This window comes from Oncorhynchus mykiss, chromosome 26 (assembly GCF_057628025.1).
Source record: "Oncorhynchus mykiss isolate SJ-2025 chromosome 26, ASM5762802v1, whole genome shotgun sequence".
Taxonomy (NCBI): Eukaryota; Metazoa; Chordata; class Actinopteri; order Salmoniformes; family Salmonidae; genus Oncorhynchus; species Oncorhynchus mykiss.
Window position 1 is genome coordinate 29,528,296 of NC_143047.1, and position 20,845 is coordinate 29,549,140.

Consider the following 20,845-nt stretch of genomic DNA (forward strand, 5'->3'; position numbering starts at 1 on the left):
CAAGTCAAGATCATTTTTGCTCAGCATTTGTATCTCTCTGTGTGTGAGAATGACGTCAGGGGTCTTAAAGAGACAGCACAGACTTTGTTCAAAGAAGAGATTACTTATTCTATGCACATTTAGTTGATCAGTACAATATAACAAGTCTCAAATGGAAGGGAAACAGATGGTTTTGATATCTGCAGTCCCATGAAATCAGTGAAAACAAGCTCAATAACTAAAAGGCATGCACACATCCTACTGAACATGATTTCATCTGTATTGTGAATAGGCCTAGTCTAAATCTTGATGACCCAGTTTATCAATAGACTAGAGATTTTCCATTCAAATAAATGATTACCATTATGTTGTCATGTAGTTAGTTATTTGTTTTACCAAAGCCAAACTGATTGTATGACTGACTCATTAATGCATACATTCAAAAATGTAATGACATCAGCTGCCATTCTGTGACTTTGGCTAATATGCCTTCTTTTTTCCCTTGGTATTGTTTTGGTATTGTGATGGTATCAAGTATTGTGATAGTAAACTGGTATTGGTATCAAAATCTAAATACTGGTATCGTGACAACACCCTTCAAAAGGCACAGGATTGGACAGCCCTGGTAGTTTCCCACGCAATTCAATAAATGTAGCCAATTCAATAAATGGTCAACGGTAGAAATCGAGTTAGACAAACCTGTAGGCCAATACTTTGTGAATCACATTGCATTAAAGAAATCCATTGGGAGGTATGAATTGAAAGTGGAAAACAATTCAGTTTACATTAGCCAGAAGTAAGCACTCAAAATACATTTGCCTGGATATATTTTAAGTGCAAAGAAGCCAATATTCATTGCCAAATGCAGACATATTAAGAAGGGATTACTTTCAAGGCAGTCATTTTCAAATGCATATTAATTAACAAGAGCAGGTCCACAAATACACCTCAGTTGTTAAAGATCTATTGAATATTGTCTGTTTCCAAGAGCCTGCTGGAAAGAGAGAAAAAAACTATCTGCCAACTGTGTTGTACGTGTACATGTGTGTGTGTGTGTGTGTGAGTGTGTGTATGTGTGAGGCACATGTTGTGTTGTAAATGTACATCTCCCCCTCATTTAAATGTTGTTCTAAATGATTGAGGTGGCATGGCCAGCAATCAATAAATACTCAACCCTACCACACTGCAGGCTTCCAGCTCAGTTCATTAACATCACTCACTCAATGATGAGAGACAAGACAGAGAAAGACAGAGAGACTGACAGAAATGGTCATCTCCCTGTCTTGTTTGTGACCACTGACAGAGATACAGCTAGAACAGAGTCAGACACAACACATGAGCTAATTAACAAAGGAAGCAGTGAAGCCATCTGATCTCAATCTAATTTTCCCAGCAGTGGGACATTAAAGATCTTCTGGTTCTTATGAAGGGCTCTTTGTTTTATTCTATCAAGAACTGTCTACAAAATAATGTATCCGACAGATAGAGTGGGAAGGGCCCTAACATATATGTTCATCGCGGTCACATCAAACTGTTCACATGTGAAGTGCAGTTTTGACAGTGGTGTTTTCCTGCTGATTGCATTATGAAATTAACATTCATCTGTAGCCAACTGCTTTGTGCGCATGGCTGCACTTAAAATGTGAAGAACTCTGTCCCAGAGTCGGTTTGGAATAGGCTATTTCTGTCTCGACAAGCTGACCAATAGAATAGGTAACCTACACTTTTCTACTATAGTAGATTGACATAGGCTAGTGATTTTGCTGTTTGTTACTCATCTTGTTGGCTGTGGAAAAGTACATGTTATTCCAACATGTTCAAAGTGAACACCAGAATTTGTTAAGAAGGACCAAATCATTGTTTTGTTAATATGAATGACCATATTCTAAATGTGACTTCTGTCATTCTGAGCACAGTGTGTGGACGCCTTAATCAGGTTACACACCCAATGCAAATGGGTCTGGTAAATTTCTCAAAATGTCTGGTGAATTAAAATGTCGCCGGTCAAATGTCCGGCACCACATTCTCCTAATGGAAACCCTGGAACACGTTCGCTACAAAAATAACATTTTTTGTGACAAAACCATCAGTAGAGTTGAAAATGTGATGGAAACCCATTCGGTACATGAGAATTTAATCTCAAAAGTCAATTTTTTTTGCACTACATCATCATTCACAGCCTTTTACCCACAACAAGTCAATTTGATGGAAACATCTCTGGCGGGAAAATGTGGATCTTAGAATATTCACATGAAAATCGGTTGCCAACCTGATGGAAACATAGCTATTGTCAAAAGTCTCATCATTGTCCTACTTCCACATGGCATTGGAAAGGCCTGTAAAGTCTGACTATACTTTATACAGCATATAGGCTACAATCTGTATGTGAGGGAAAGTGTGTTTAAATGCTCTGCATGACCAGTCTAAGAGCTCATTAGGTGTATGTTTTATGATGTGGAAACCCTCTTACTCAACAAGCTCCGCCAGCCTCCTCAAATGACTGATCTGAAACCCTCTTGCTCAACAAGCTCCGCCAGCCTTCTCAGATGACTGATCTGAAACCCTCTTGCTCAACAAGCTCCGCCAGCCTCCTCAGATGACTGATCTGAAACCCTCTTGCTCCACAAGCTCCGCCAGCCTCCTCAGATGACTGATCTGAAACCCTCTTGCTCCACAAGCTCCACCAGCCTCCTCAGATGACTGATCTGAAACCCTCTTGCTCCACAAGCTCCACCAGCATCCTCAGATGACTGATCTGAAACCCTCTTGCTCCACAAGCACCACCAGCCTCCTCAGATGACTGATCTGAAACCCTCCTGTTAATGCCACGGTTTCATCACACTGGATGGTCTTCTGGGGGGAGGAGGGAAGGGGAAAGAGGTTTACAGACAGAGAGGGGGAGGGTTGAGAGAAAAAGACAGAAGGGGGAGGGAGAGAAGAAAGGGGGTGCTTCTGGGGGGAGGCAGGGGATAGACATGGGGAGGGAGGAGTGGAGTGGACCGGGTGCCCTGGCTCACACCCCTCTGAGACCAGATTAGCTCACTGGAACGCCACTGAATACCTGGCGAAGGGGCTCCCCTGGGGGTGTCAGACCCCAACCACCTGCTCTCAGGAGGAGAAGAGGGGGATGGAGGAGGAAAGGGGCAAGGAGGAGGCGAAGAGGAGAGCAGAAAGGAGGAGGAGAGGGGGAAGGAGGAGAAGAGGAGAAAGGAGGAGGAGAGGGGGGAGAGGGTAGTCGGGGATGCATGTGGATCAGACAGGTCTAAGAAAGCTGGTCAACATGACCACAACCCTCCTGTCCCTGTTTTAGAACCATTATATCAACAAACTATAATTAAAATTCCCTCACACACTCCGGCCCACGCACGTATGCACGCACACACCAACCCACATGCTCAAAGGTTGAATTAATGGATCTATGATTTATGACATTGACGGAGCCTCATACGAGATATGAGTCAGTCCTCTGGAAAAGTTCCTGGTAAGACATGAGGTCAGATGAGTTAAACTCTCCTTTATCTCATCTGAACATCTCATAATCTAACCAGACAATGAATAGAAAGCACAGCTGCTTTACTCTACTCCTGGTCTAGCCTGGCCTGAGGCCCCTGCTCCTCCCTCTTCTCCACTTCTGACAGGCTGCAAGAGGATTGCGTCATACACAACTAAAGTGCCCCCACATCAGACTGCCGATCTGGTTAAATAAAGAGCCCTAAGAGGCTTTGCTGTTCCTAAGCTAATAATAGCTGGAAATCGCCTGGCAGTGGAGTTAAATAGACGTTTTGCTATAGGTGATGTAGGATAGGCTTCTCCGTGACACACCCCAGGGTCAACCATGTTGCATTCTCCACCATCCCCAGGCAACCTGACGTGCAGCCCCAGCTAAGAGGCCTCCGAGGTGGTCTCGACCTGACTCAGACATCACCTTCTCTCTGGAGCCCTGGGGATTCTCACTGGTCTGGCCGCTCACGCCTCTTCTCCTCTCCTTCCCCGGCACAGGCTCTCCTCATGGTCTACCCTGCCCTGGAGTGGGTCAGGGTCATCATTACTGACACTCGTCATGTCCTAAGAAACAGCCTCCGGTTATAGTAAGGGGATCTACCACTCTCGTTGCCTCGCTCTGCCTCGCTCTACCTCTCTCTCGCGTGACAAATTCATCACCATGAACTGTTCTTTCATTTACCCTTTTTCTCTGTGCTGCTACACCTGTGTTGTGAGTGTGTGCACTCATGCATGTGTTAGTGCGTACATACACTACCATTCAAAAGTTTGGGGTCACTTAGAAATGTCCTTGTTTTTGAAAGAAAAGCAACATTTTTGTCCATTAAAATAACAAAATGATCTGAAATACAGTGGGGCAAAAAAGTATTTAGTCAGCCACCAATTGTGCAAGTTTTCCCACTTAAAAAGATGAGAGAGGCCTGTAATTTTCATCATAGGTACACTTCAACTATGACAGACTAAATTAGAAAAGAAATCCAGAAAATCACATTTGTAGGATTTTTAATGAATTTATTTGCAAATTATGGTGGAAAATAAGTATTTGGTCACCTACAAACAAGCAAGATTTCTGGCTCTCACAGACTTGTAACTTCTTCTTTAAGAGGCTCCTCTGTCCTCCACTCGTTACCTGTATTAATGGCACCTGTTTGAACGTGTCTCCTGACCCCTCCTGTCTCAGCCTCCAGTATTTATGCTGCAGTAGTTTGTGTCGGGGGGCTAGGGTCAGTTTGTTATATCTGGAGTACTTCTCCTGTCCTATTCGGTGTCCTGTGTGAATTTAAGTGTGCTCTCTCTAATTCTCTCTTTCTCCCTTTCTTTCTCTCCCTCGGAGGACCATGCCCCAGGACTACCTGACATGATGACTCCTTGCTGTCCCCAGTCCACCTGGCCGTGATGCTGCTCCAGTTTCAACTGTTCTACCTTATTATTATTCGACCATGCTGGTCATTTATGAACATTTGAACATCTTGGGCATGTTCTGTTATAATCTCCACCCGGCAAAGCCAGAAGAGGACTGGCCACCCCACATAGCCTGGTTCCTTTCTAGGGAGTTTTTCCTAGCCACCGTGCTTCTACACCTGCATTGCTTGCTGTTTGGGGTTTTAGGCTGGGTTTCTGTACAGCACTTTGAGATATCAGCTGATGTACGAAATTTGATTTGATTTGTTATCTGTATAAAAGACTACCTGTCCACAACCTCAAACAGTCACACTCCAAACTCCACTATGGCCAAGACCAAAGAGCTGTCAAAGGACACCAGAAACAAAATTGTAGACCTGCACCAGGCTGGGAAGACTGAATCTGCAATAGATAAGCAGCTTGGTTTGAAGAAATCAACTGTGGGAGCAATTATTAGGAAATGGAAGACATACAAGACCACTGATAATCTCCCTCGATCTGGGGCTCCACGCAAGATCTCACCCCATGGGGTCAAAATGATCACAAGAACGGTGAGCAAAAATCCCAGAACCACACGGGGGGACCTAGTGAATGACCTGCAGAGAGCGGGGACCAAAGTAACAAAGCCTACCATCAGTAACACACTACGCCGCCAGGGACTCAAATCCTGCAGTGCCAGACGTGTCCCCCTGCTTAAGCCAGTACATGTCCAGGCCCGTCTGAAGTTTGCTAGAGAGCATTTGGATGATCCAGAAGATTGGGAGAAAGTCATATGGTCAGATGAAACCAAAATATTACTTTTTGGTAGAAACTCAACTCGTCGTGTTTGGAGGACAAAGAATGCTGAGTTGCATCCAAAGAACACCATACCTACTGTGAAGCATGGGGGTGGAATCATGCTTTGGGGCTGTTTTTCTGAAAAGGGACCAGGACGACTGATCCGTGTAAAGGAAAGAATGAATGGGGCCATGTATCGTGAGATTTTGAGTGAAAACATCCTTCCATCAGCAGGGGCATTGAAGATGAAACGTGGCTGGGTCTTTCAACATGACAATGATCCCAAACACACCGACCGGGCAACGAAGGAGTGGCAACGAAGATCCTGGAGTGGCCTAGCCAGTCTCCAGATCTGAACCCCATAGAAAATCTTTGGAGGGAGTTGAAAGTCCGTGTTGCCCAGCAACAGCCCCAAAACATCACTGCTCTAGAGGAGATCTGCATGGAGGAATGGGCCAAAATACCAGCAATAGTGTGTGAAAACCTTGTGAAGACTTACAGAAAATGTTTGACCTCTGTCATTGCCAACAAAGGGTATATAACTATGTATTGCGAAACTTTTGTTATTGACCAAATACTTATTTTCCACCATAATTTGCAAATTCATTAAAAATCCTACAATGTGATTTTCTGGAACTTTTTTTCTCATTTTGTCTGTCATAGTTGAAATGTACCTATGATGAAAATTACAGGCCTCTCTCATCTTTTTAAGCGGGAGAACTTGCACAATTGGTGGCTGACTAAATACTTTTTGGCCCCACTGTACAGTGTAGACATTTTTCATGACAAACTTCGATTAGCTAACAACGTGCCATTGGAACACAGGAGTGATGGTTGCTGATAATGGGCCTTTGTATGCATATGTAGATATTCCATAAAATCAGTTTCCAGCTACAATAGTAATTTACAACATTAACATTGTCTAAACTGTATTTCTGATCAATTTGATGTTATTTTAAATTGACAATTAAAAAAAAAAAAAAAAATTCAAAATCAAGGACATTTCCAAGTGACCCTAAACTTTTGAACGTTGGTGTACATGCACTCTACCTGTCCTCCAGAGCCACACAGGGCTCAGTCAGTGTGTGTGACGCCTGGAGGTAACAGTAGTAACCTAACGCTGGGTTCCCTTTGTGTATCCAGGCAGGTTGATTAGACACACGTCTCTGTTTAGACCCCCTGCACACTGGGCTTTGTTCAGGGCCTGGCTCTCCTTTCTACTCTCCTCAAGAGCTGCTGACCAACACAGAGCCAGGGGCTGGAACAGTGGGGGACTCATTGACTGAAGCAGAACTTGCACTGAGTACTAATTAGCCATCCAACCAACTCTGAAATAACATAAAGAACAGTCCATTTCTAGCTCATCATTTCTGTTACTTACTGTAGTAAAAGGCCATCTATCTACCCTCAACATTTTGCAGCAGCTTTTTAATGATACAATTGTATAACTATTACCATCTGTAATAGCTCAATTACACATCGTTACACAATTATAACCATTAGTTTGGATTTTGGTCAAATAATGCCTTGGATTTGATACGTCATCATTATCAGACAATAGTGATTACCTGAAGAACACATTTAATTACTTCCTTTCTGTTCTGCCTATCCAACAACTGAGCTGCCTGCCTGGCTGGCTGACTGACTGGCTGGCCACCTGCCCCCATTTCTAAACACAGAGGCTGTGACGCACAAGGCACGCATACTGTACTGTATATTACTGTTAGTAGGGCTGGCCTGGCCTACACCTATGGCCCTCAATGCTGACTAGAGGGGGAGGACTGGGGATGCCTCAAACCTCCCGTTGAACTCTGTATGTCGACTACGGTGTGTGAGAGAGGGGGAGGGAAAGAGAGAAGGGGGAGAGAGACAGAGACAAAAAGAGCCTAGGAGTTATATAGAAATAGAAAATAGCTAAACATTTTGTTTTAAAGATGTTTTAGTGTCACATACACCGGATAGGTGTTGTTTTACAGGGTCAGTGTCACGACTCCGACCGAAGGTGGCTCCCCTTCCCGTTCGGGTGGTGCTCAGCGGTCGTCGTCACCGGCCTACTAGCTGCCACTGATTATTTTCTCTCCCTCCTTATGTGTTTATTGATTACACCTGTTTTGAGTTGGTTGTAATTAGTTGGGCTTTATTAGCCGGCCCGCCCGTTTCTTTGTGCGGGATTGATTATTGTAACCCTGGTGTTTGTTACAGACGAAAGTGTTGGTTTATGTTCGTGTATAGTGCTGGACTGTTTTCGTTCCCCGTGTCTGGGGCATTTTGGTTTTGAGCACCCAGTGTTTAGTGGGGTGGTCGTGGTTCACCATGTGTGCATTAAAAGAGCACTATGTTGAACTCTCTGTTTTCCCTGCGCCTGACTTCATACTCACGACACCCAGTACGTTACAGTCAGCCATATTAGTACAGCTTAAGGGCACATCGACAGACTGACAGATTTGACTCAAACCAGCGCTCTAACCGCTAGGCTACCTGCTGCTCCATTTAGTGATGGGCTGTACATAACTTGTGCATCCATTGGTTAACAGTGGTCAGGCAGTATGAGCGGTGACCCCCAGCTACAGTACATTAGATGATTGTCCTTTGAGCCGCGAATGCAGTAGTGACGATAACACAGCCCAACAGCCTGCAATAACCCAGGGCAGATAGATCACATCAGTGGCTCTGCTCACAGCACAACCTAGCCAGGGTGACATTTAAACAATATGCCTGTCCGCGCTGACTGTGCATACGCCTGATCCAGAGAAAGAGAGGGGGGAGGGGGGAAAGACAGGGGGAGAGCTAGGGAGAGGAAGGAGTGAAAGCAAGGGAGACAGAGCAGAGAAATACTATGTGGGAGTGAGAGTAAAACTGAAATCTGGGTTGACATTTGCAAACTGTGAGTCTGGAAAAGTGCAGAGACTGAACTAAATAGGTATATGATCTAACTGCCAAAATAGAGTGTGAAAGGATGGGGTGGCCCCAGAATGTATGTAATATCCTTCTCCTCCACTCCCCTCTCCTGCCCAGTCACAGTCCCTAGTGATGATGTCCCTCCTCTCAGGTTAATTACACAACTGTAACAGCAGCAATAAGCTGCTGGCCCTGAGAGTAAATTGTGCAACCATGGAGTGGAGAAGGAAGAGGTGGAGGGGGACCTTCAGGACCGTAAGAAGGAAGTGCAGTGTCCCTGGGTGGAGATATGACCGCGCTGTCTGGGGGCTTGTAAAGTGGAAGGGAACCCTTGCACACTCACCAAGATCTTTCTCTGCACACCCACAAGGCCATGTTAAATGCCAGAGGGTAGATAGACAAATTGACATTTATATTTCACATTAGCTTTGTCAAGGCTATTTTAATTTAATTCCCAAAGGCCCCCTCTCCACTAGACACTACACAGATAGTTGTAGAAGGTTTGCATCATCATGTTACGCAAATTACCTCCACTGAAATGTAGGCCTAAATAGCATGGTTTCCCCCAACCAATCATAGTGTTACTCATCAACAGGCTACCGACATCAAACCATATCGAAATAAGTTGAATAGTCATAAATTGTTCACAAACCCAAACTTTCCCACATTTTGTGAAAACTAAAAAAACATTATGAAAGTTTTGTTTAACTTCGGTGGTCCTTCGTGGGAAAATTGTCATCAAACTTTGTCATCAAAGTCTGGCATTCTCTGGATTTATGGTGCTTTCAAGGCAACTGGGAACTCTGAAAAAAACAAGGTCGAATCATGATGACGTCAGCGATCTTCAGGTCAGAGCTCTAGAAAGAGGCCCGAGTTCCGGACATTCAATTCCGAGTTGGATGACCGTTCAAAACCTATTTTCCCAGTTGGACCTCATTTTTTTCTCAGAGCTCCCAGTTGTCTTGAACTCATTGAAAACAGATTTCACAGTTCTGGCTTTCCAGTTGTTTTGAGCGCCACAGAAGTCATGCTGGATTGACAGCATGGCCAATGGTTGAATATTTATCCTTTTAATCTTGGAAAAAGAGACCCTTAAACCCTGACCACACACCCACTCCACTGAACAGCAGGCTATTGGTTGCTTTGCAATGCTTGTAGTTAGGCACTAATTCCTTCCAAAACACTCATTGTTGAATTTGCGATTTCCAACTTGCTGTGTAATGTTTATGTCCAATGGCCAATGAGCACAGATACATTTTATTTCTCTTCAATATTTATCTTCATATGACAAGGATTAAAAATGATTTGCCAGTAGATTGTTGACTTGATTCATGATGATGACTGCTAGCTAAGATTTTCAAAGTATGATGTTGACAATCCAATCAAAGCTGCTGTAGATATAACGTGACTTGACGTCATTATATCTGTGGCCAATGACCTTGAGCCTTCTTGGATGGGCACTTCTAATGTAACTCAATGGCAGCACCCAAGGGGCTTGAATTTTCAAGCTCTACCCTTAGATATGGCAGTGACCTAGTGTCCCCATGAGTGACAGAACACTGAGCCAATCAAGGCGCAACTAGAGAACATTACCAACCCCTACGCTCCGTATATGTTCCGCTGGTTGCCCCACCACCAAAGAAAGCACTGAGCTAGGCTGAAACACCTGTATTTTGGAGCTGCCTTACTCAAGTAAGCAAAAACGAGACCAAGTTTGAATGCGGCTTTATTAACTCAATTTATTTTTGATATATTGTTGTACATTGTTTGTAAACTGATACATGACATGTATTAATGTCACAATAACATACAAAACAGGCATCCTCCCCAAAAAGTAGGTTATTTTTATTGAAAGGTGGAGCTCAAAACAGCTGGGGCAGTGTCGCCACTGACTAAAACAGGGCTTACAGGCACAGCCTAGAATAAACTGGGATTCAGCAGCAGCAGCTCTTACTGAGACCAGTGCAATATGCCCCGCCTCTTCAAAGAGGACCAGGGAGGGGGAAAACTAAATGCAAGATTTCAACAACTTTCTCTTCTTCCCTCGCATGTTGATACAGTGTAGCATAGCCAGTGGGAGCTTCAGTTACACTAAATTTAAAGTAGACAGATGCCACACATAGCTGCTCGTGCCTCGCCCTGGGAAACAAACGTCTCTCTCATCACTCCAGACTAGGGCTCCTCCAGGCCAGACCCCCTCAGCTCAGCTCCACACTGTCCACTCTGGAGGGTTAGGGGGTTGGGGCACCCACCTGGCAAACTAGCCCACATATCTTTAGTGTTAACAAATCCAACCAGGGTTCACTGCTGGCTACCAAACTGTTAAGCCCTCTCACTCTAAGCTGTGTGCTCCACTGAACAGAGATAGGCTACATTATAACCCAAATACCTGTACTTTCAACATGTGGAGTCCTGCATAGAGTACAATACACAGCAGTTGAGACTGTAGTGTTAGTGGTCATAGTATGTTTAAAGGTGCACTATGCAGAAATTGCTCTGGTTGCTAAAGTTCTAATAGTTCGCCTAATTTCAATTTATGAGACAAATAAAGTTAGTATAGTGTAGACGTTGTACCATCTAAATCTCTGTGAAATGTATTTTCCATAACCAAAAATATTGTATTTTCTGCTGTTTGAAGTTGATATACAAAACTGAAAGTGAAATATACAAAAAAGAAACTTAAGAACGAGAAGCATAAAAATAGCGCACATAGAAGATCTACTGCTTCTTAGACTTGCTGTCAATGAGAATTACAGCTCAAAAACACATATTTCTATGCGAACTGGGTCAAGTCGCCCAAAAAGTTACAGATTGCAGCTTTAAGTCTTCACCACTCAGTTTAACCTTTGTTATAGGCCTGAATGTGACTCATTTTTCAAAGGAAAACTCCATAAATTAGAGGAATAATGCTTTGTAATTTATAACTTGATACATTGTTAGTCTTCCAGACACACTTGATAAGGGTCCTGCAACACAGACCCAGTCCCTCATCTGAGCCGGTTACACCACAACACACACAGCTGGCCAGAGTCTGGGAGTCGGACATACAGTCACTCACCTGTTGACGTGGCGCACAACATTCTTCCGCTCCTAGCTCCCGTTAAACGGTAACAGTGAAGCAGTGTTGCTCTGTGGACTGGACAGCTTCAGACCTGCCTGCTGCTGGGGGACTCCTGATCTAACAGAGCTGTCTGCAACCTGCCGCCTGCTGCCCTCTACCACTCTCTCTGAGAGCCCAATATAGTCCACCATGAGAGCGATGTAATTTCAGTCTTTCCCACGACTGAGACAGGCAGAGCCAGGAGTCAAGTCCAGACAGATGAAGCTGGAGCAAGCACAAGAACAAACTAAAAGTCAAGAGCAACAGATCTCCTCCAAAAAAAATGACAGACTGTCACTTAGTTGATTTCTTCACTGGGTTTCAGCTATGACGCAATACTACTACATTACAACATCAAACTCTGTACAAATTCCACTCTACAACATACCAACATGTCAACCGATGTACTAGCTTACGCCAAATCAAGCCTGATTACAGTTAGTTTACGCCAAGATTGCCAGCATCTGGAGATTTCATTAGTCTGGATCAGGCTCTCTCTTAGATGGAAATAACTGGTGGTCTCCCATTCCTTCGTGGGTGAGGAGGGATGGAGGGAGGAGAAGAAGAGGAAAAAGAGAGGAAGCATGCATGGCCCTTGTTGAGGCTTGCACAGCGCTGAGGTGGTACGATGATGACAGACCCAGAGCTGCCAGACAGGCCACCGGATGTGAGAGAAAAAGGACCAGAAGAGAGAGAAAGAAAGAAGACAAAAAAGGATAAGAGAAAGGAAAGAGAGCGAGACAGAACCTTTCCCTGTTCCCCTTAACGGGGGGGGGGGGGAGCTGCCCACTCCCCCTCTGTCATTGCACTACAAGCTAAAGCCCACATGCCATGTCTGGGCACTGTAGACTGCCACCACCTCTAGACTAGAGGTCGACTGATTATGATTTTTCAATGCCGCTACCGATTATTGGAGGACCATAAAAGCCGCTACCGATTAATTGGCCCAATGTTTTTATTTATTAATTTGTAATAATGACAATTACAACAATACTGAATGAACACTTATAATACAATATAATACATCAATAAAATCTATTTAGCCTCAAGTAAATAATGAAACATGTTCAATTTGGTTTAAATAATGCAAAAACAAAGTGTTGGAGAAGAAAGTAAAAGTGCAATATGTGCTATGTAAGAAAGCTAACGTTTCAGTTCCTTGCTCAGAACATGAGAACATATGAAAGCTGGTGGTTCATTTTAACATGAGTCTTCAATATTCCCAGGTAAGAAGTTTTAGGTTGTAGTTATTATAGGAATTATAGGACTATTTCCCTCTATACCATTTGTATTTCATTCATCTTTGACTTTTGGAAGTTCTTATAGGCACTTTAGTATTGCCAGTGTAACAGTTTAGCTTCCGTCCCTCTCCTCGCTCCTCTCTGGGCTCGTACCAGCAACAAAACGACAATTAGCACGCGCTAACTAGCTAGCCATTTCACTTCGGTTACACGAGCCTCAACTCAGGAGTTGATAGGCTTGAAGTCATAAACAGCACAAGGCTTGACGCACAACGAAGAGCTGCTGGCAAATCGCACGAAAGTGCTGTTTGAATGAATGTTTACGCGCCTGCTTCTGCCTACCACTGCTCAGTAAGATACGTGTATGCTTGTATGCTCAGTCAGATTATTTGCAACGCAGGACACGCTAGATAATATCTAGTAATATCATCAACCATGTGTAGTTAACTAGTGATTATGATTTATTGTTTTTATAAGATCAATTTAATGCTAGCTAGCAACTTACCTTGGCTTACTGCATTCGCGTAACAGTCTCCTTGTGGAATGCAACGAGAGAGAGGCAGGTCATTATTGCATTGGACTAGTTAACTGTAAGGTTGCAAGATTGGATCCCCCGAGCTGACAAGGTGAAAATCTGTCGTTCTGCGCCTGAACAAGGCAGTTAACCCATGGTTCCTAGGCCGTCATTGAAAATAAGAATGTGTTCTTAACTGACTTGCCTAGTTAAATAAAGATTAAATAAAGGTCAAAAAATAATAATAATAATAATAATTACAATTACGGCCATTACGATTAATCGGTCGACCTCTACTCTCGACTGCCACTCAATAGGGCCCACACTCCCACCACCACTAGACTGCCACCCAATGGAGCCCTCACTGACACCACCTCTAGACTGCCACACAACGGGGCCCTCACTGACACCACCTCTAGACTGCCACCCAATGGGGCCCTCACTGACACCACCTCTAGACTGCCACCCAATGGGGCCCTCACTTACCTCCAGCCACCTTCTCTATGACACCTTTTGTGTCATACGGCCATGGCAGTTTGGAAGGATGAGAAGGCAGACAGGGTCAAAAGGCTCCTAAAAGGTTTAGTGTTACATCTTCACTTTTCACTGTACACAGCCTCGCTCAATACCACATGAGCACACTAGCTACCATGTAGGGATAGAAAAAGAGTAACAGTTTGTTTCTTAAATAGGAAAAAAAGGACCATATTAAAGTATATCTATAGTTTATCCCCACTACTCTCGAGATTCAGTGAGAAGTGAATACGCCCTTAACCTTTAAATGAATAACCTTGTCAAAGTGACAGGTTGCTACTTTAGACTAATTTAGGCCTAATCCTGGCAGTAGAGTTGAACATTCTGTCACATTGTTATTTGATTTGAAGGACTTATTAGTCCATATTTTTCCCTCTTCCATTCAACACCATTGTAGGCCTACAGTAGTGGGGGAAAACCCTTCAGCATTGACTGAGTTAGGCTACTGCATTTTACTACAGCACTCACTGGAATGCCTCACTTCAAAGGGAACTGCATTTCCTGAACAACAAATCACGAGAGAGAGAGAAAGAGACAAAGCCCTCACCTACAGAGAGATTAACCTAGAGAAGAGTCCCCTCAGCCAGCTGGTTCTGGGGCTCTGTGGAGTCTGTTTGTGAACAGAGCCCTAGTACCAGCTGGCTGAGGGGACTCTTCTCTAGCACAGCAACATAATTAGACCCAACAAAATTATGAAAAGCAAAAAGATAACCATTTAACACACTGGAAAGACTCAACCAAAAAACAGAGCAAATTGGAATGCTATCTGGCCCTATACAGAGAGTACACAGAGTCACAATACCTGACCACTTTGACTGACCCCAAATTAAGAACATCCTTGACTATGTACAGACTCAGTGAGCATAGCCTTGCTATTGAGAGAGGCTGCCATAAGCAGACCAGGCTCTCAAGAGGAGACAGGCTATGTGTACACTGTCCACAAAATGAGGTGGAAACTGAGATGCACTTCCTAACCCCCTGTAAAATGTATGACCACATTAGAGATACATATTTCCGACAGATCACACTGACAAAGAGTTTCAAAACAAATCAAACATTGATAAACTCCCATATCTGTTAGACAAAATACCTCAGTTTGCAATCTCTTCAGCAAGATGTGTAGCCCATTGCCATTGATCAAAGGGCAGCCAGTGGATACCACTAATATTTATCTTTCCCTACTATTCGTACTACAACTATTGGCACATTGCTAAAACACTGTACATAGCTGATAATAAAACAAATATATTTTTAAACCTTTTTGAATGCAATATTTACTATTAAATTCAAATAGTTTTTTGTTGATGTTGTTTTGTGTCTTCTCAGGTTTGTTTATTTCACGTGCTTTGGCAATGTAAACACGTTCCCGATGTGAATAAAGCCTTTGAAGAGAAAGTCCAAGCTTGGCACAGTGCAGTCTTCTTAATCACATGTTTATTCACAGTGGTAAGACCTACTGCGGTAGAGTAGGACAGACTGAAAAGTTAAGAAATGGAGTGGGTCTAGACTACATAGGCTCATGTGTTTTTTCTCAATGGTTCTTACACTAACGTTTACTATTCAATTAGTCCATGTAAACAAACAGCTGGGTACTACATACCTAACTGACAGGATTCAGAGAGTGACTGAGAATAACATGTCTGTCACTACCTGTAACTAAGGTATAGCCAGCCTACTGTTCTATTTGAGAGGATGGAAATCTGCTGGGCTATTTCTCTGGGTTCATAGTTACTTTATTAATAATCATATAATTGCTGTTAACAGTATGATCCTCTGTGATGAACAATCATAATAGCACAGTTCAAGAAACTAAATAAATACAAATGTAGGAAATAGAGGTGATCCAGGTTGTTCTAGAGAGCCCTGACTTGTGTGAGTGAGGCTAGCGCTGAGGAGGAAGGAGAGAAAGAGGGAGGGCTGAGGAGGAAGGAGAGAGAGAGAAAGAGAGGCTACGGCTGAGGAGGAAGGAGAGAGAGAGAAAGAGAGGCTAGGGCTGAGGAGGAAGGAGAGAGAGAGGGCGAGACAGAGGGAGAGAGAGGGCGAGAGAGAGGGAAAGAGAGAGGGAGAGAGAGAGAGAGAGAGAGAGAGAGAAAGAGAGGCTTGGGCTGAGGAGGAAGGAGAGAGAGAGAGAGAGAGAGAGAGAGAGAGAGGCTAGGGCTGAGGAGGAAGGAGAGAGAGAGAAAGAGAGAGAGAGAAAGAGGCTAGGGCTGAGGAGGAAGGAGAGAGAGAGAAAGAGAGAGAGAGAAAGAGGCTAGGGCTGAGGAGGAAGGAGAAATAGAGAGAGAGAGGCTAGGGCTGAGGAGGAAGGAGAAATAGAGAGAGAGAGGCTAGGGCTGAGGAGGAAGGAGAAATAGAGAGAGAGAGGCTATGGCTGAGGAGGAAGGAGAAATAGAGAGAGAGAGGCTACGGTTGAGGAGGAAGGAGAGAGAGGTAGTGAGAGAGGCTAGGGCTGAGGAGGAAGGAGAGAGGGAGAGAAAGAGGTTAGGGCTGAGGAGGAAGGAAGGAAGGAAGGAAGGAAGGAAGGAAGGAAGGAAGGAAGGAAGGAAGGAGTGAGTGAGTGAGTGAGTGAGTGAGTGAGTGAGTGAGTGAGTGAGTGAGTGAGTGAGTGAGTGAGTGAGTGAGTGAGTGAGTGAGTGAGTGAGTGAGTGAGTGAGTGAGTGAGAGGCCAAGTGTGACACAGTGCAGTCTTCTTAATCACATGTTTATACACAGAGATAAGACCTACTGCGGTAGAGTTGGTCAGACTGAAAGCTTACTAGCAGCGCTCCAGGTTGTTCTAGCGAGCCCTGACTTGTGTGAGTGAGGCTAGGACTGAGGAGGAAGGAGAAAGAGAGAGAGCAATTAAACTTGGAGCCATACCGTTCTACTCACCGTTACTCTGGTTCTGTGTCTCTGCGTTACACTCCAGTTATTAATGTGAACAGGCACTAGCCATACGGGCCAAGGCACACAGTCCAACCAGATTAAAACCACTTGCACAGTGGCGTTTTTATTCCTTGGCTTATTCCAAAAACACTTTTTTCACTTTTCCCTACTCGTCTCCAAATTAGACTTTTTTATAATCTAGGGAAAAATTGATTGCGGCGGAGAAAGGTCTAGCAAAGCCTTGGATTCATAGTATTGCGAGAGCTTCATGAAAAGGGCTGAGCTAGGCTTAACTCTGTCTAACTCTGCAGATATTGGTCCTATTTAATCAAAACTGGTAATCAATCTTTCAAGATAAAATGTAAGTTGCAGTCGCCCTACACTGAATATAGGGTTTGAATTAAAACAATTTGCAGTTGTGCTTCTTTTAGTTTCACAGAATCCAAGCATGCATTCTAGCTATGTGAAAGACAGATGCTTTTGAAATAGCATGGAATCCCAGATCTGTGGTTATGAATGAATGAATGGCAGCTTGCTTGTCTTCTCTTGTCTCAGAATGGTTAAACCCCTTGTCTAGTCTTGTTTCCAAAAGAACTGTCCAAAATACACAAACAAAACACAAATATAATATTGTGGCATGATGCATCACCAGACTTCCACAGATCTGGTTCTTTCTCTGCACACCTGGTCACACTGAGATTCTGATATGAACCCCCACCTTCTCACACACACACACCTCTATCTGTGAGAGTCAAATACTGGATTGGGCCACTGTGGCCGGCAAACTGGGCGCAAACTGTAGAGATGATTGAAATTTCTTTGGACTTACTGGCCAAAGAAATTATGCAAAAAAAACTGTTTAAACTAGGTTGTGAGGTGTCTTGTATACTGGGAAATATGTAGTTTCAGTTTATTAATTCAGTTTAATTTATTGTGTTGTTTATTGTTGTAATGGAGTTTTGTCAAGCTGCATAGTCAACGCACCAAATACTCTAATTTAAACATACACCTTACACATTTATCTGCATTACAAATTAATAATTAAAGGGAGTAATACTACTTGATGTAATAACCTCTTAATTTATAAGGTCATTTAGAATAACTAAGCAGAAAAATAGAGCATACTTGCTTGCTTGTAATACTAATAACTATATTATTACATTCACTATATTGCTATTTATGTCTAATTGTTGTACTTTTTAAGTTCTATTCAGTATTATGATCAACAACATCGATTGCATGACCACTAACGCTACTAACAAGTTAGATTACAAAATGGAAGAGTTGGGAATGCATGCATGGTAGTTTCTTACAATATGACGTTCCCAATGCTGCCAAGTTCATGGCATTGCTGTTTCAAACCTATTCAATTCGTTTTCTGAAGCATAATCGATAATAAAATGGATTGATTGGAGCGAATGTTTGAAACAAGTAGTAGAGCTGATAGGCAGGCATAATGCATTCTTGTTAAGCTAGGTGTCTGAATAACCGACAGCTGTGTCCTCTCGTGAGCTAGCTATCTTACCTACTCAGCTGCCGAGCTAGTCTTTTGAAATACATTTCTAGCTAGCTACATTATTATTTATGCTAGGAGCCACATACACATTTCAGCATGTGCTGCAGTATTTAAATATATTATTTATACATTATTTAGTACAGTCTTGCAACTTTTGGTGGGAATTAGATAGTTAGCACGAGGACACCGCTATTTGACAGCTGCTGTCGCGCGCTTGTTTGCTGTTTAGGCTCATGTTCCTAAAAAACCCATATTTTAACTGTGGAAAAGTCCGTGTGCAACTGCACATACAAAAATAGAAAAGACTAATGTTGATGTTTAGCCTACTTATTCTACTTTCTGCTGCCAGAACATTCCCTAGCTTGTTTACATTAGCTAATCTGTTGCAACCAATGCCCCTTCTGCAATGTTCTTGTTGTTTGCAATGTCATCGCATCTGTGCACTCTTCTACGTCAAGAGAAGTTGACTGGGTATTCGCAGCAAAGATCAAATTCTAACCTGCGGGGCCTAGCGACTGCTGTTGGCCGTCCTCTCCGAAGATCAGCCTGAAGTCCAGCTCCTCATTACCAGTGCAATTTGCAGTAGTCATCGGGGTTGACAGCTCGGGTACACCCGTCACACGAACGACGGCTAATGCAAAATACTATTTTAAATGTCACAACATTTACAGAACTAACGTTAACTGAAACAACAAAACGTGTTTAATTTAGCAAATCAAAATTGTAGCGAGCAATCGATCCGAGAGCGGCGTTAACTAGTTTTTCTTCCTTGATTAGAAATCCAAAAATTATTCTTCCTCCCCGGCGACGTTTGGTAATAAAATGCTCGTTAAACTTTTGATTGTCCTACAACGAGTCTACTCTTTTGCCCTTGCGAACGTTAAATTGATTTATCGCTGTTTGGTGTCAACAAGACAGGCAAGGTTGTCGGTGAAACTGACTCTCACTGGAGCGCCTTCTATCCCAACTTTTACTAACTGCGCGTGACAGGGCAGTTCCAGTAGTGACGTCAGCAAACCCGGGAACACAACAGAGCGCTGGCACTCTTGTCTCTCAATTCAATTCAGAGGGCTTTATTGGCATGGGAAACATACAGTATGTTTACATTGCTAAATCATGTGAAATATACAATAAACAAAAGTTAAATAAACAATCAGAAATTAACAGTAAACATTTATCTCACACACACACGCACAAACACGGATAAGGCTGGCAAGAGCTCCTAGGATATGTAGTTAAATCTCATATTGAAACACATTTCCTCAACGTGAACCTTATTATAGCGTATAATAAAGTTATCTAGATGTACAGCACTGTTGTACTACTCGGATTTAATCCAAATTAAATTACACTTAATCTGAGATCATAACACATTTTCATTTATAATGTCTCAATCCCTATTTTGAATGTATGCAGGCTCTCATATACTATTGGCCTACATCTCTACCAGACACAATTACAGTTTAAACGGACCATGCTGGCTCAAATTAACTAAATGTTATGTGTTCACGTTGCCTTTTGGGCTATAGGAATTCAACAGACTGCCTGCCCCAAGGTCTATGCAATAGTTCTGCATGTCGATGATAAAGTCTGTGACATATGCATTAGTATTTAAATCTGTCTTTATACTAAGTAGGCCATCACACTTTCCTGGAATGCATTGCTTATGTGATTAGTTCAATATATCCTATACCCTAAAGCAGGGATCATCAACTAGATTCAGCCGCGGGACGGTTTTTTCTTGAGCAGATGGTCAGGGAACCGGAACATAATTACAAATCATTTGTAGACTGCAAATTGACCGCAAGAAGCCCAAACAGATATCCCATTTGACTAAAACATTTCAAACCTTGCTTACATTTTTATATGATCACATATACAGTATGTCTCTATTATGCGTGGGAATACTTTGGAACAGATTTCCAAAATTAAAATCACGTGGAGTTGATTTGCTGGTGTTTTTACAGTCTTTTATGTCCAACATTTATACAAATGGGCCGCCAGTCGCGGAACCCTTCCCGATAGACTATACAGATAGTTTTTCTGGCCTGGGCAGATCAAGTAAACCTTTTGACCCTTTCATGTTGAGCAGATTTCATAATCACTTTAATTGTATCACTGCCAACCATTATGTGCACCGTTAGATTAAACCAAATTATAGCCAACCTTCAACCTTTCTCTCTTAACTATATTGTAACTATATTGTAACTATATATATATATATATATATATATATATTACTTTAACTGAACATATAACAGTGAATGAAAGCTGAGGGTCACATTATAAATACAAATATATATATATATATAATTCAAGAGTGCAATGTACAGATCAGAAATAGTGCAATAACTTTAGCTCAGATAGAGCCTTGCACTACTGGGTTTCAACTGGTAAAGAAAGCTAAGAAGAGCTACTGGGAATTATTGCAGGGTGAATCTGATGGTAGAATAAATAAGAAATAAACCCAGCAGCTCAGAGAGTTGTTCCTCCTGATAGTATCAAGATTTCCCCTCTGT

The 20,845-nt window shown here is 42.8% G+C and overlaps 1 protein-coding gene across 3 annotated transcripts in view; it reads right to left on the reverse strand.

Annotated features, from left to right (window-relative positions):
* The window catches only part of LOC110506757 (nuclear factor of activated T-cells, cytoplasmic 3), a 107,299-nt gene extending 87,965 nt beyond the window's left edge, over positions 1–19,334 (reverse strand). For 2 of the 3 annotated variants that reach the window (XM_036964593.2, XM_036964592.2), the window contains exon 1: positions 18,826–19,334. In XM_036964593.2, coding sequence (XP_036820488.2) covers positions 18,826–18,916 — 91 coding nt within the window. In that variant the 5' untranslated portion in view covers positions 18,917–19,334. Of the gene's footprint in view, positions 1–11,614; positions 12,303–18,825 lie in introns of those variants that run through there. The other variant, XM_036964594.2, reaches the window with a different exon arrangement.
* Between the last annotated feature and the right edge of the window lie 1,511 nt (positions 19,335–20,845).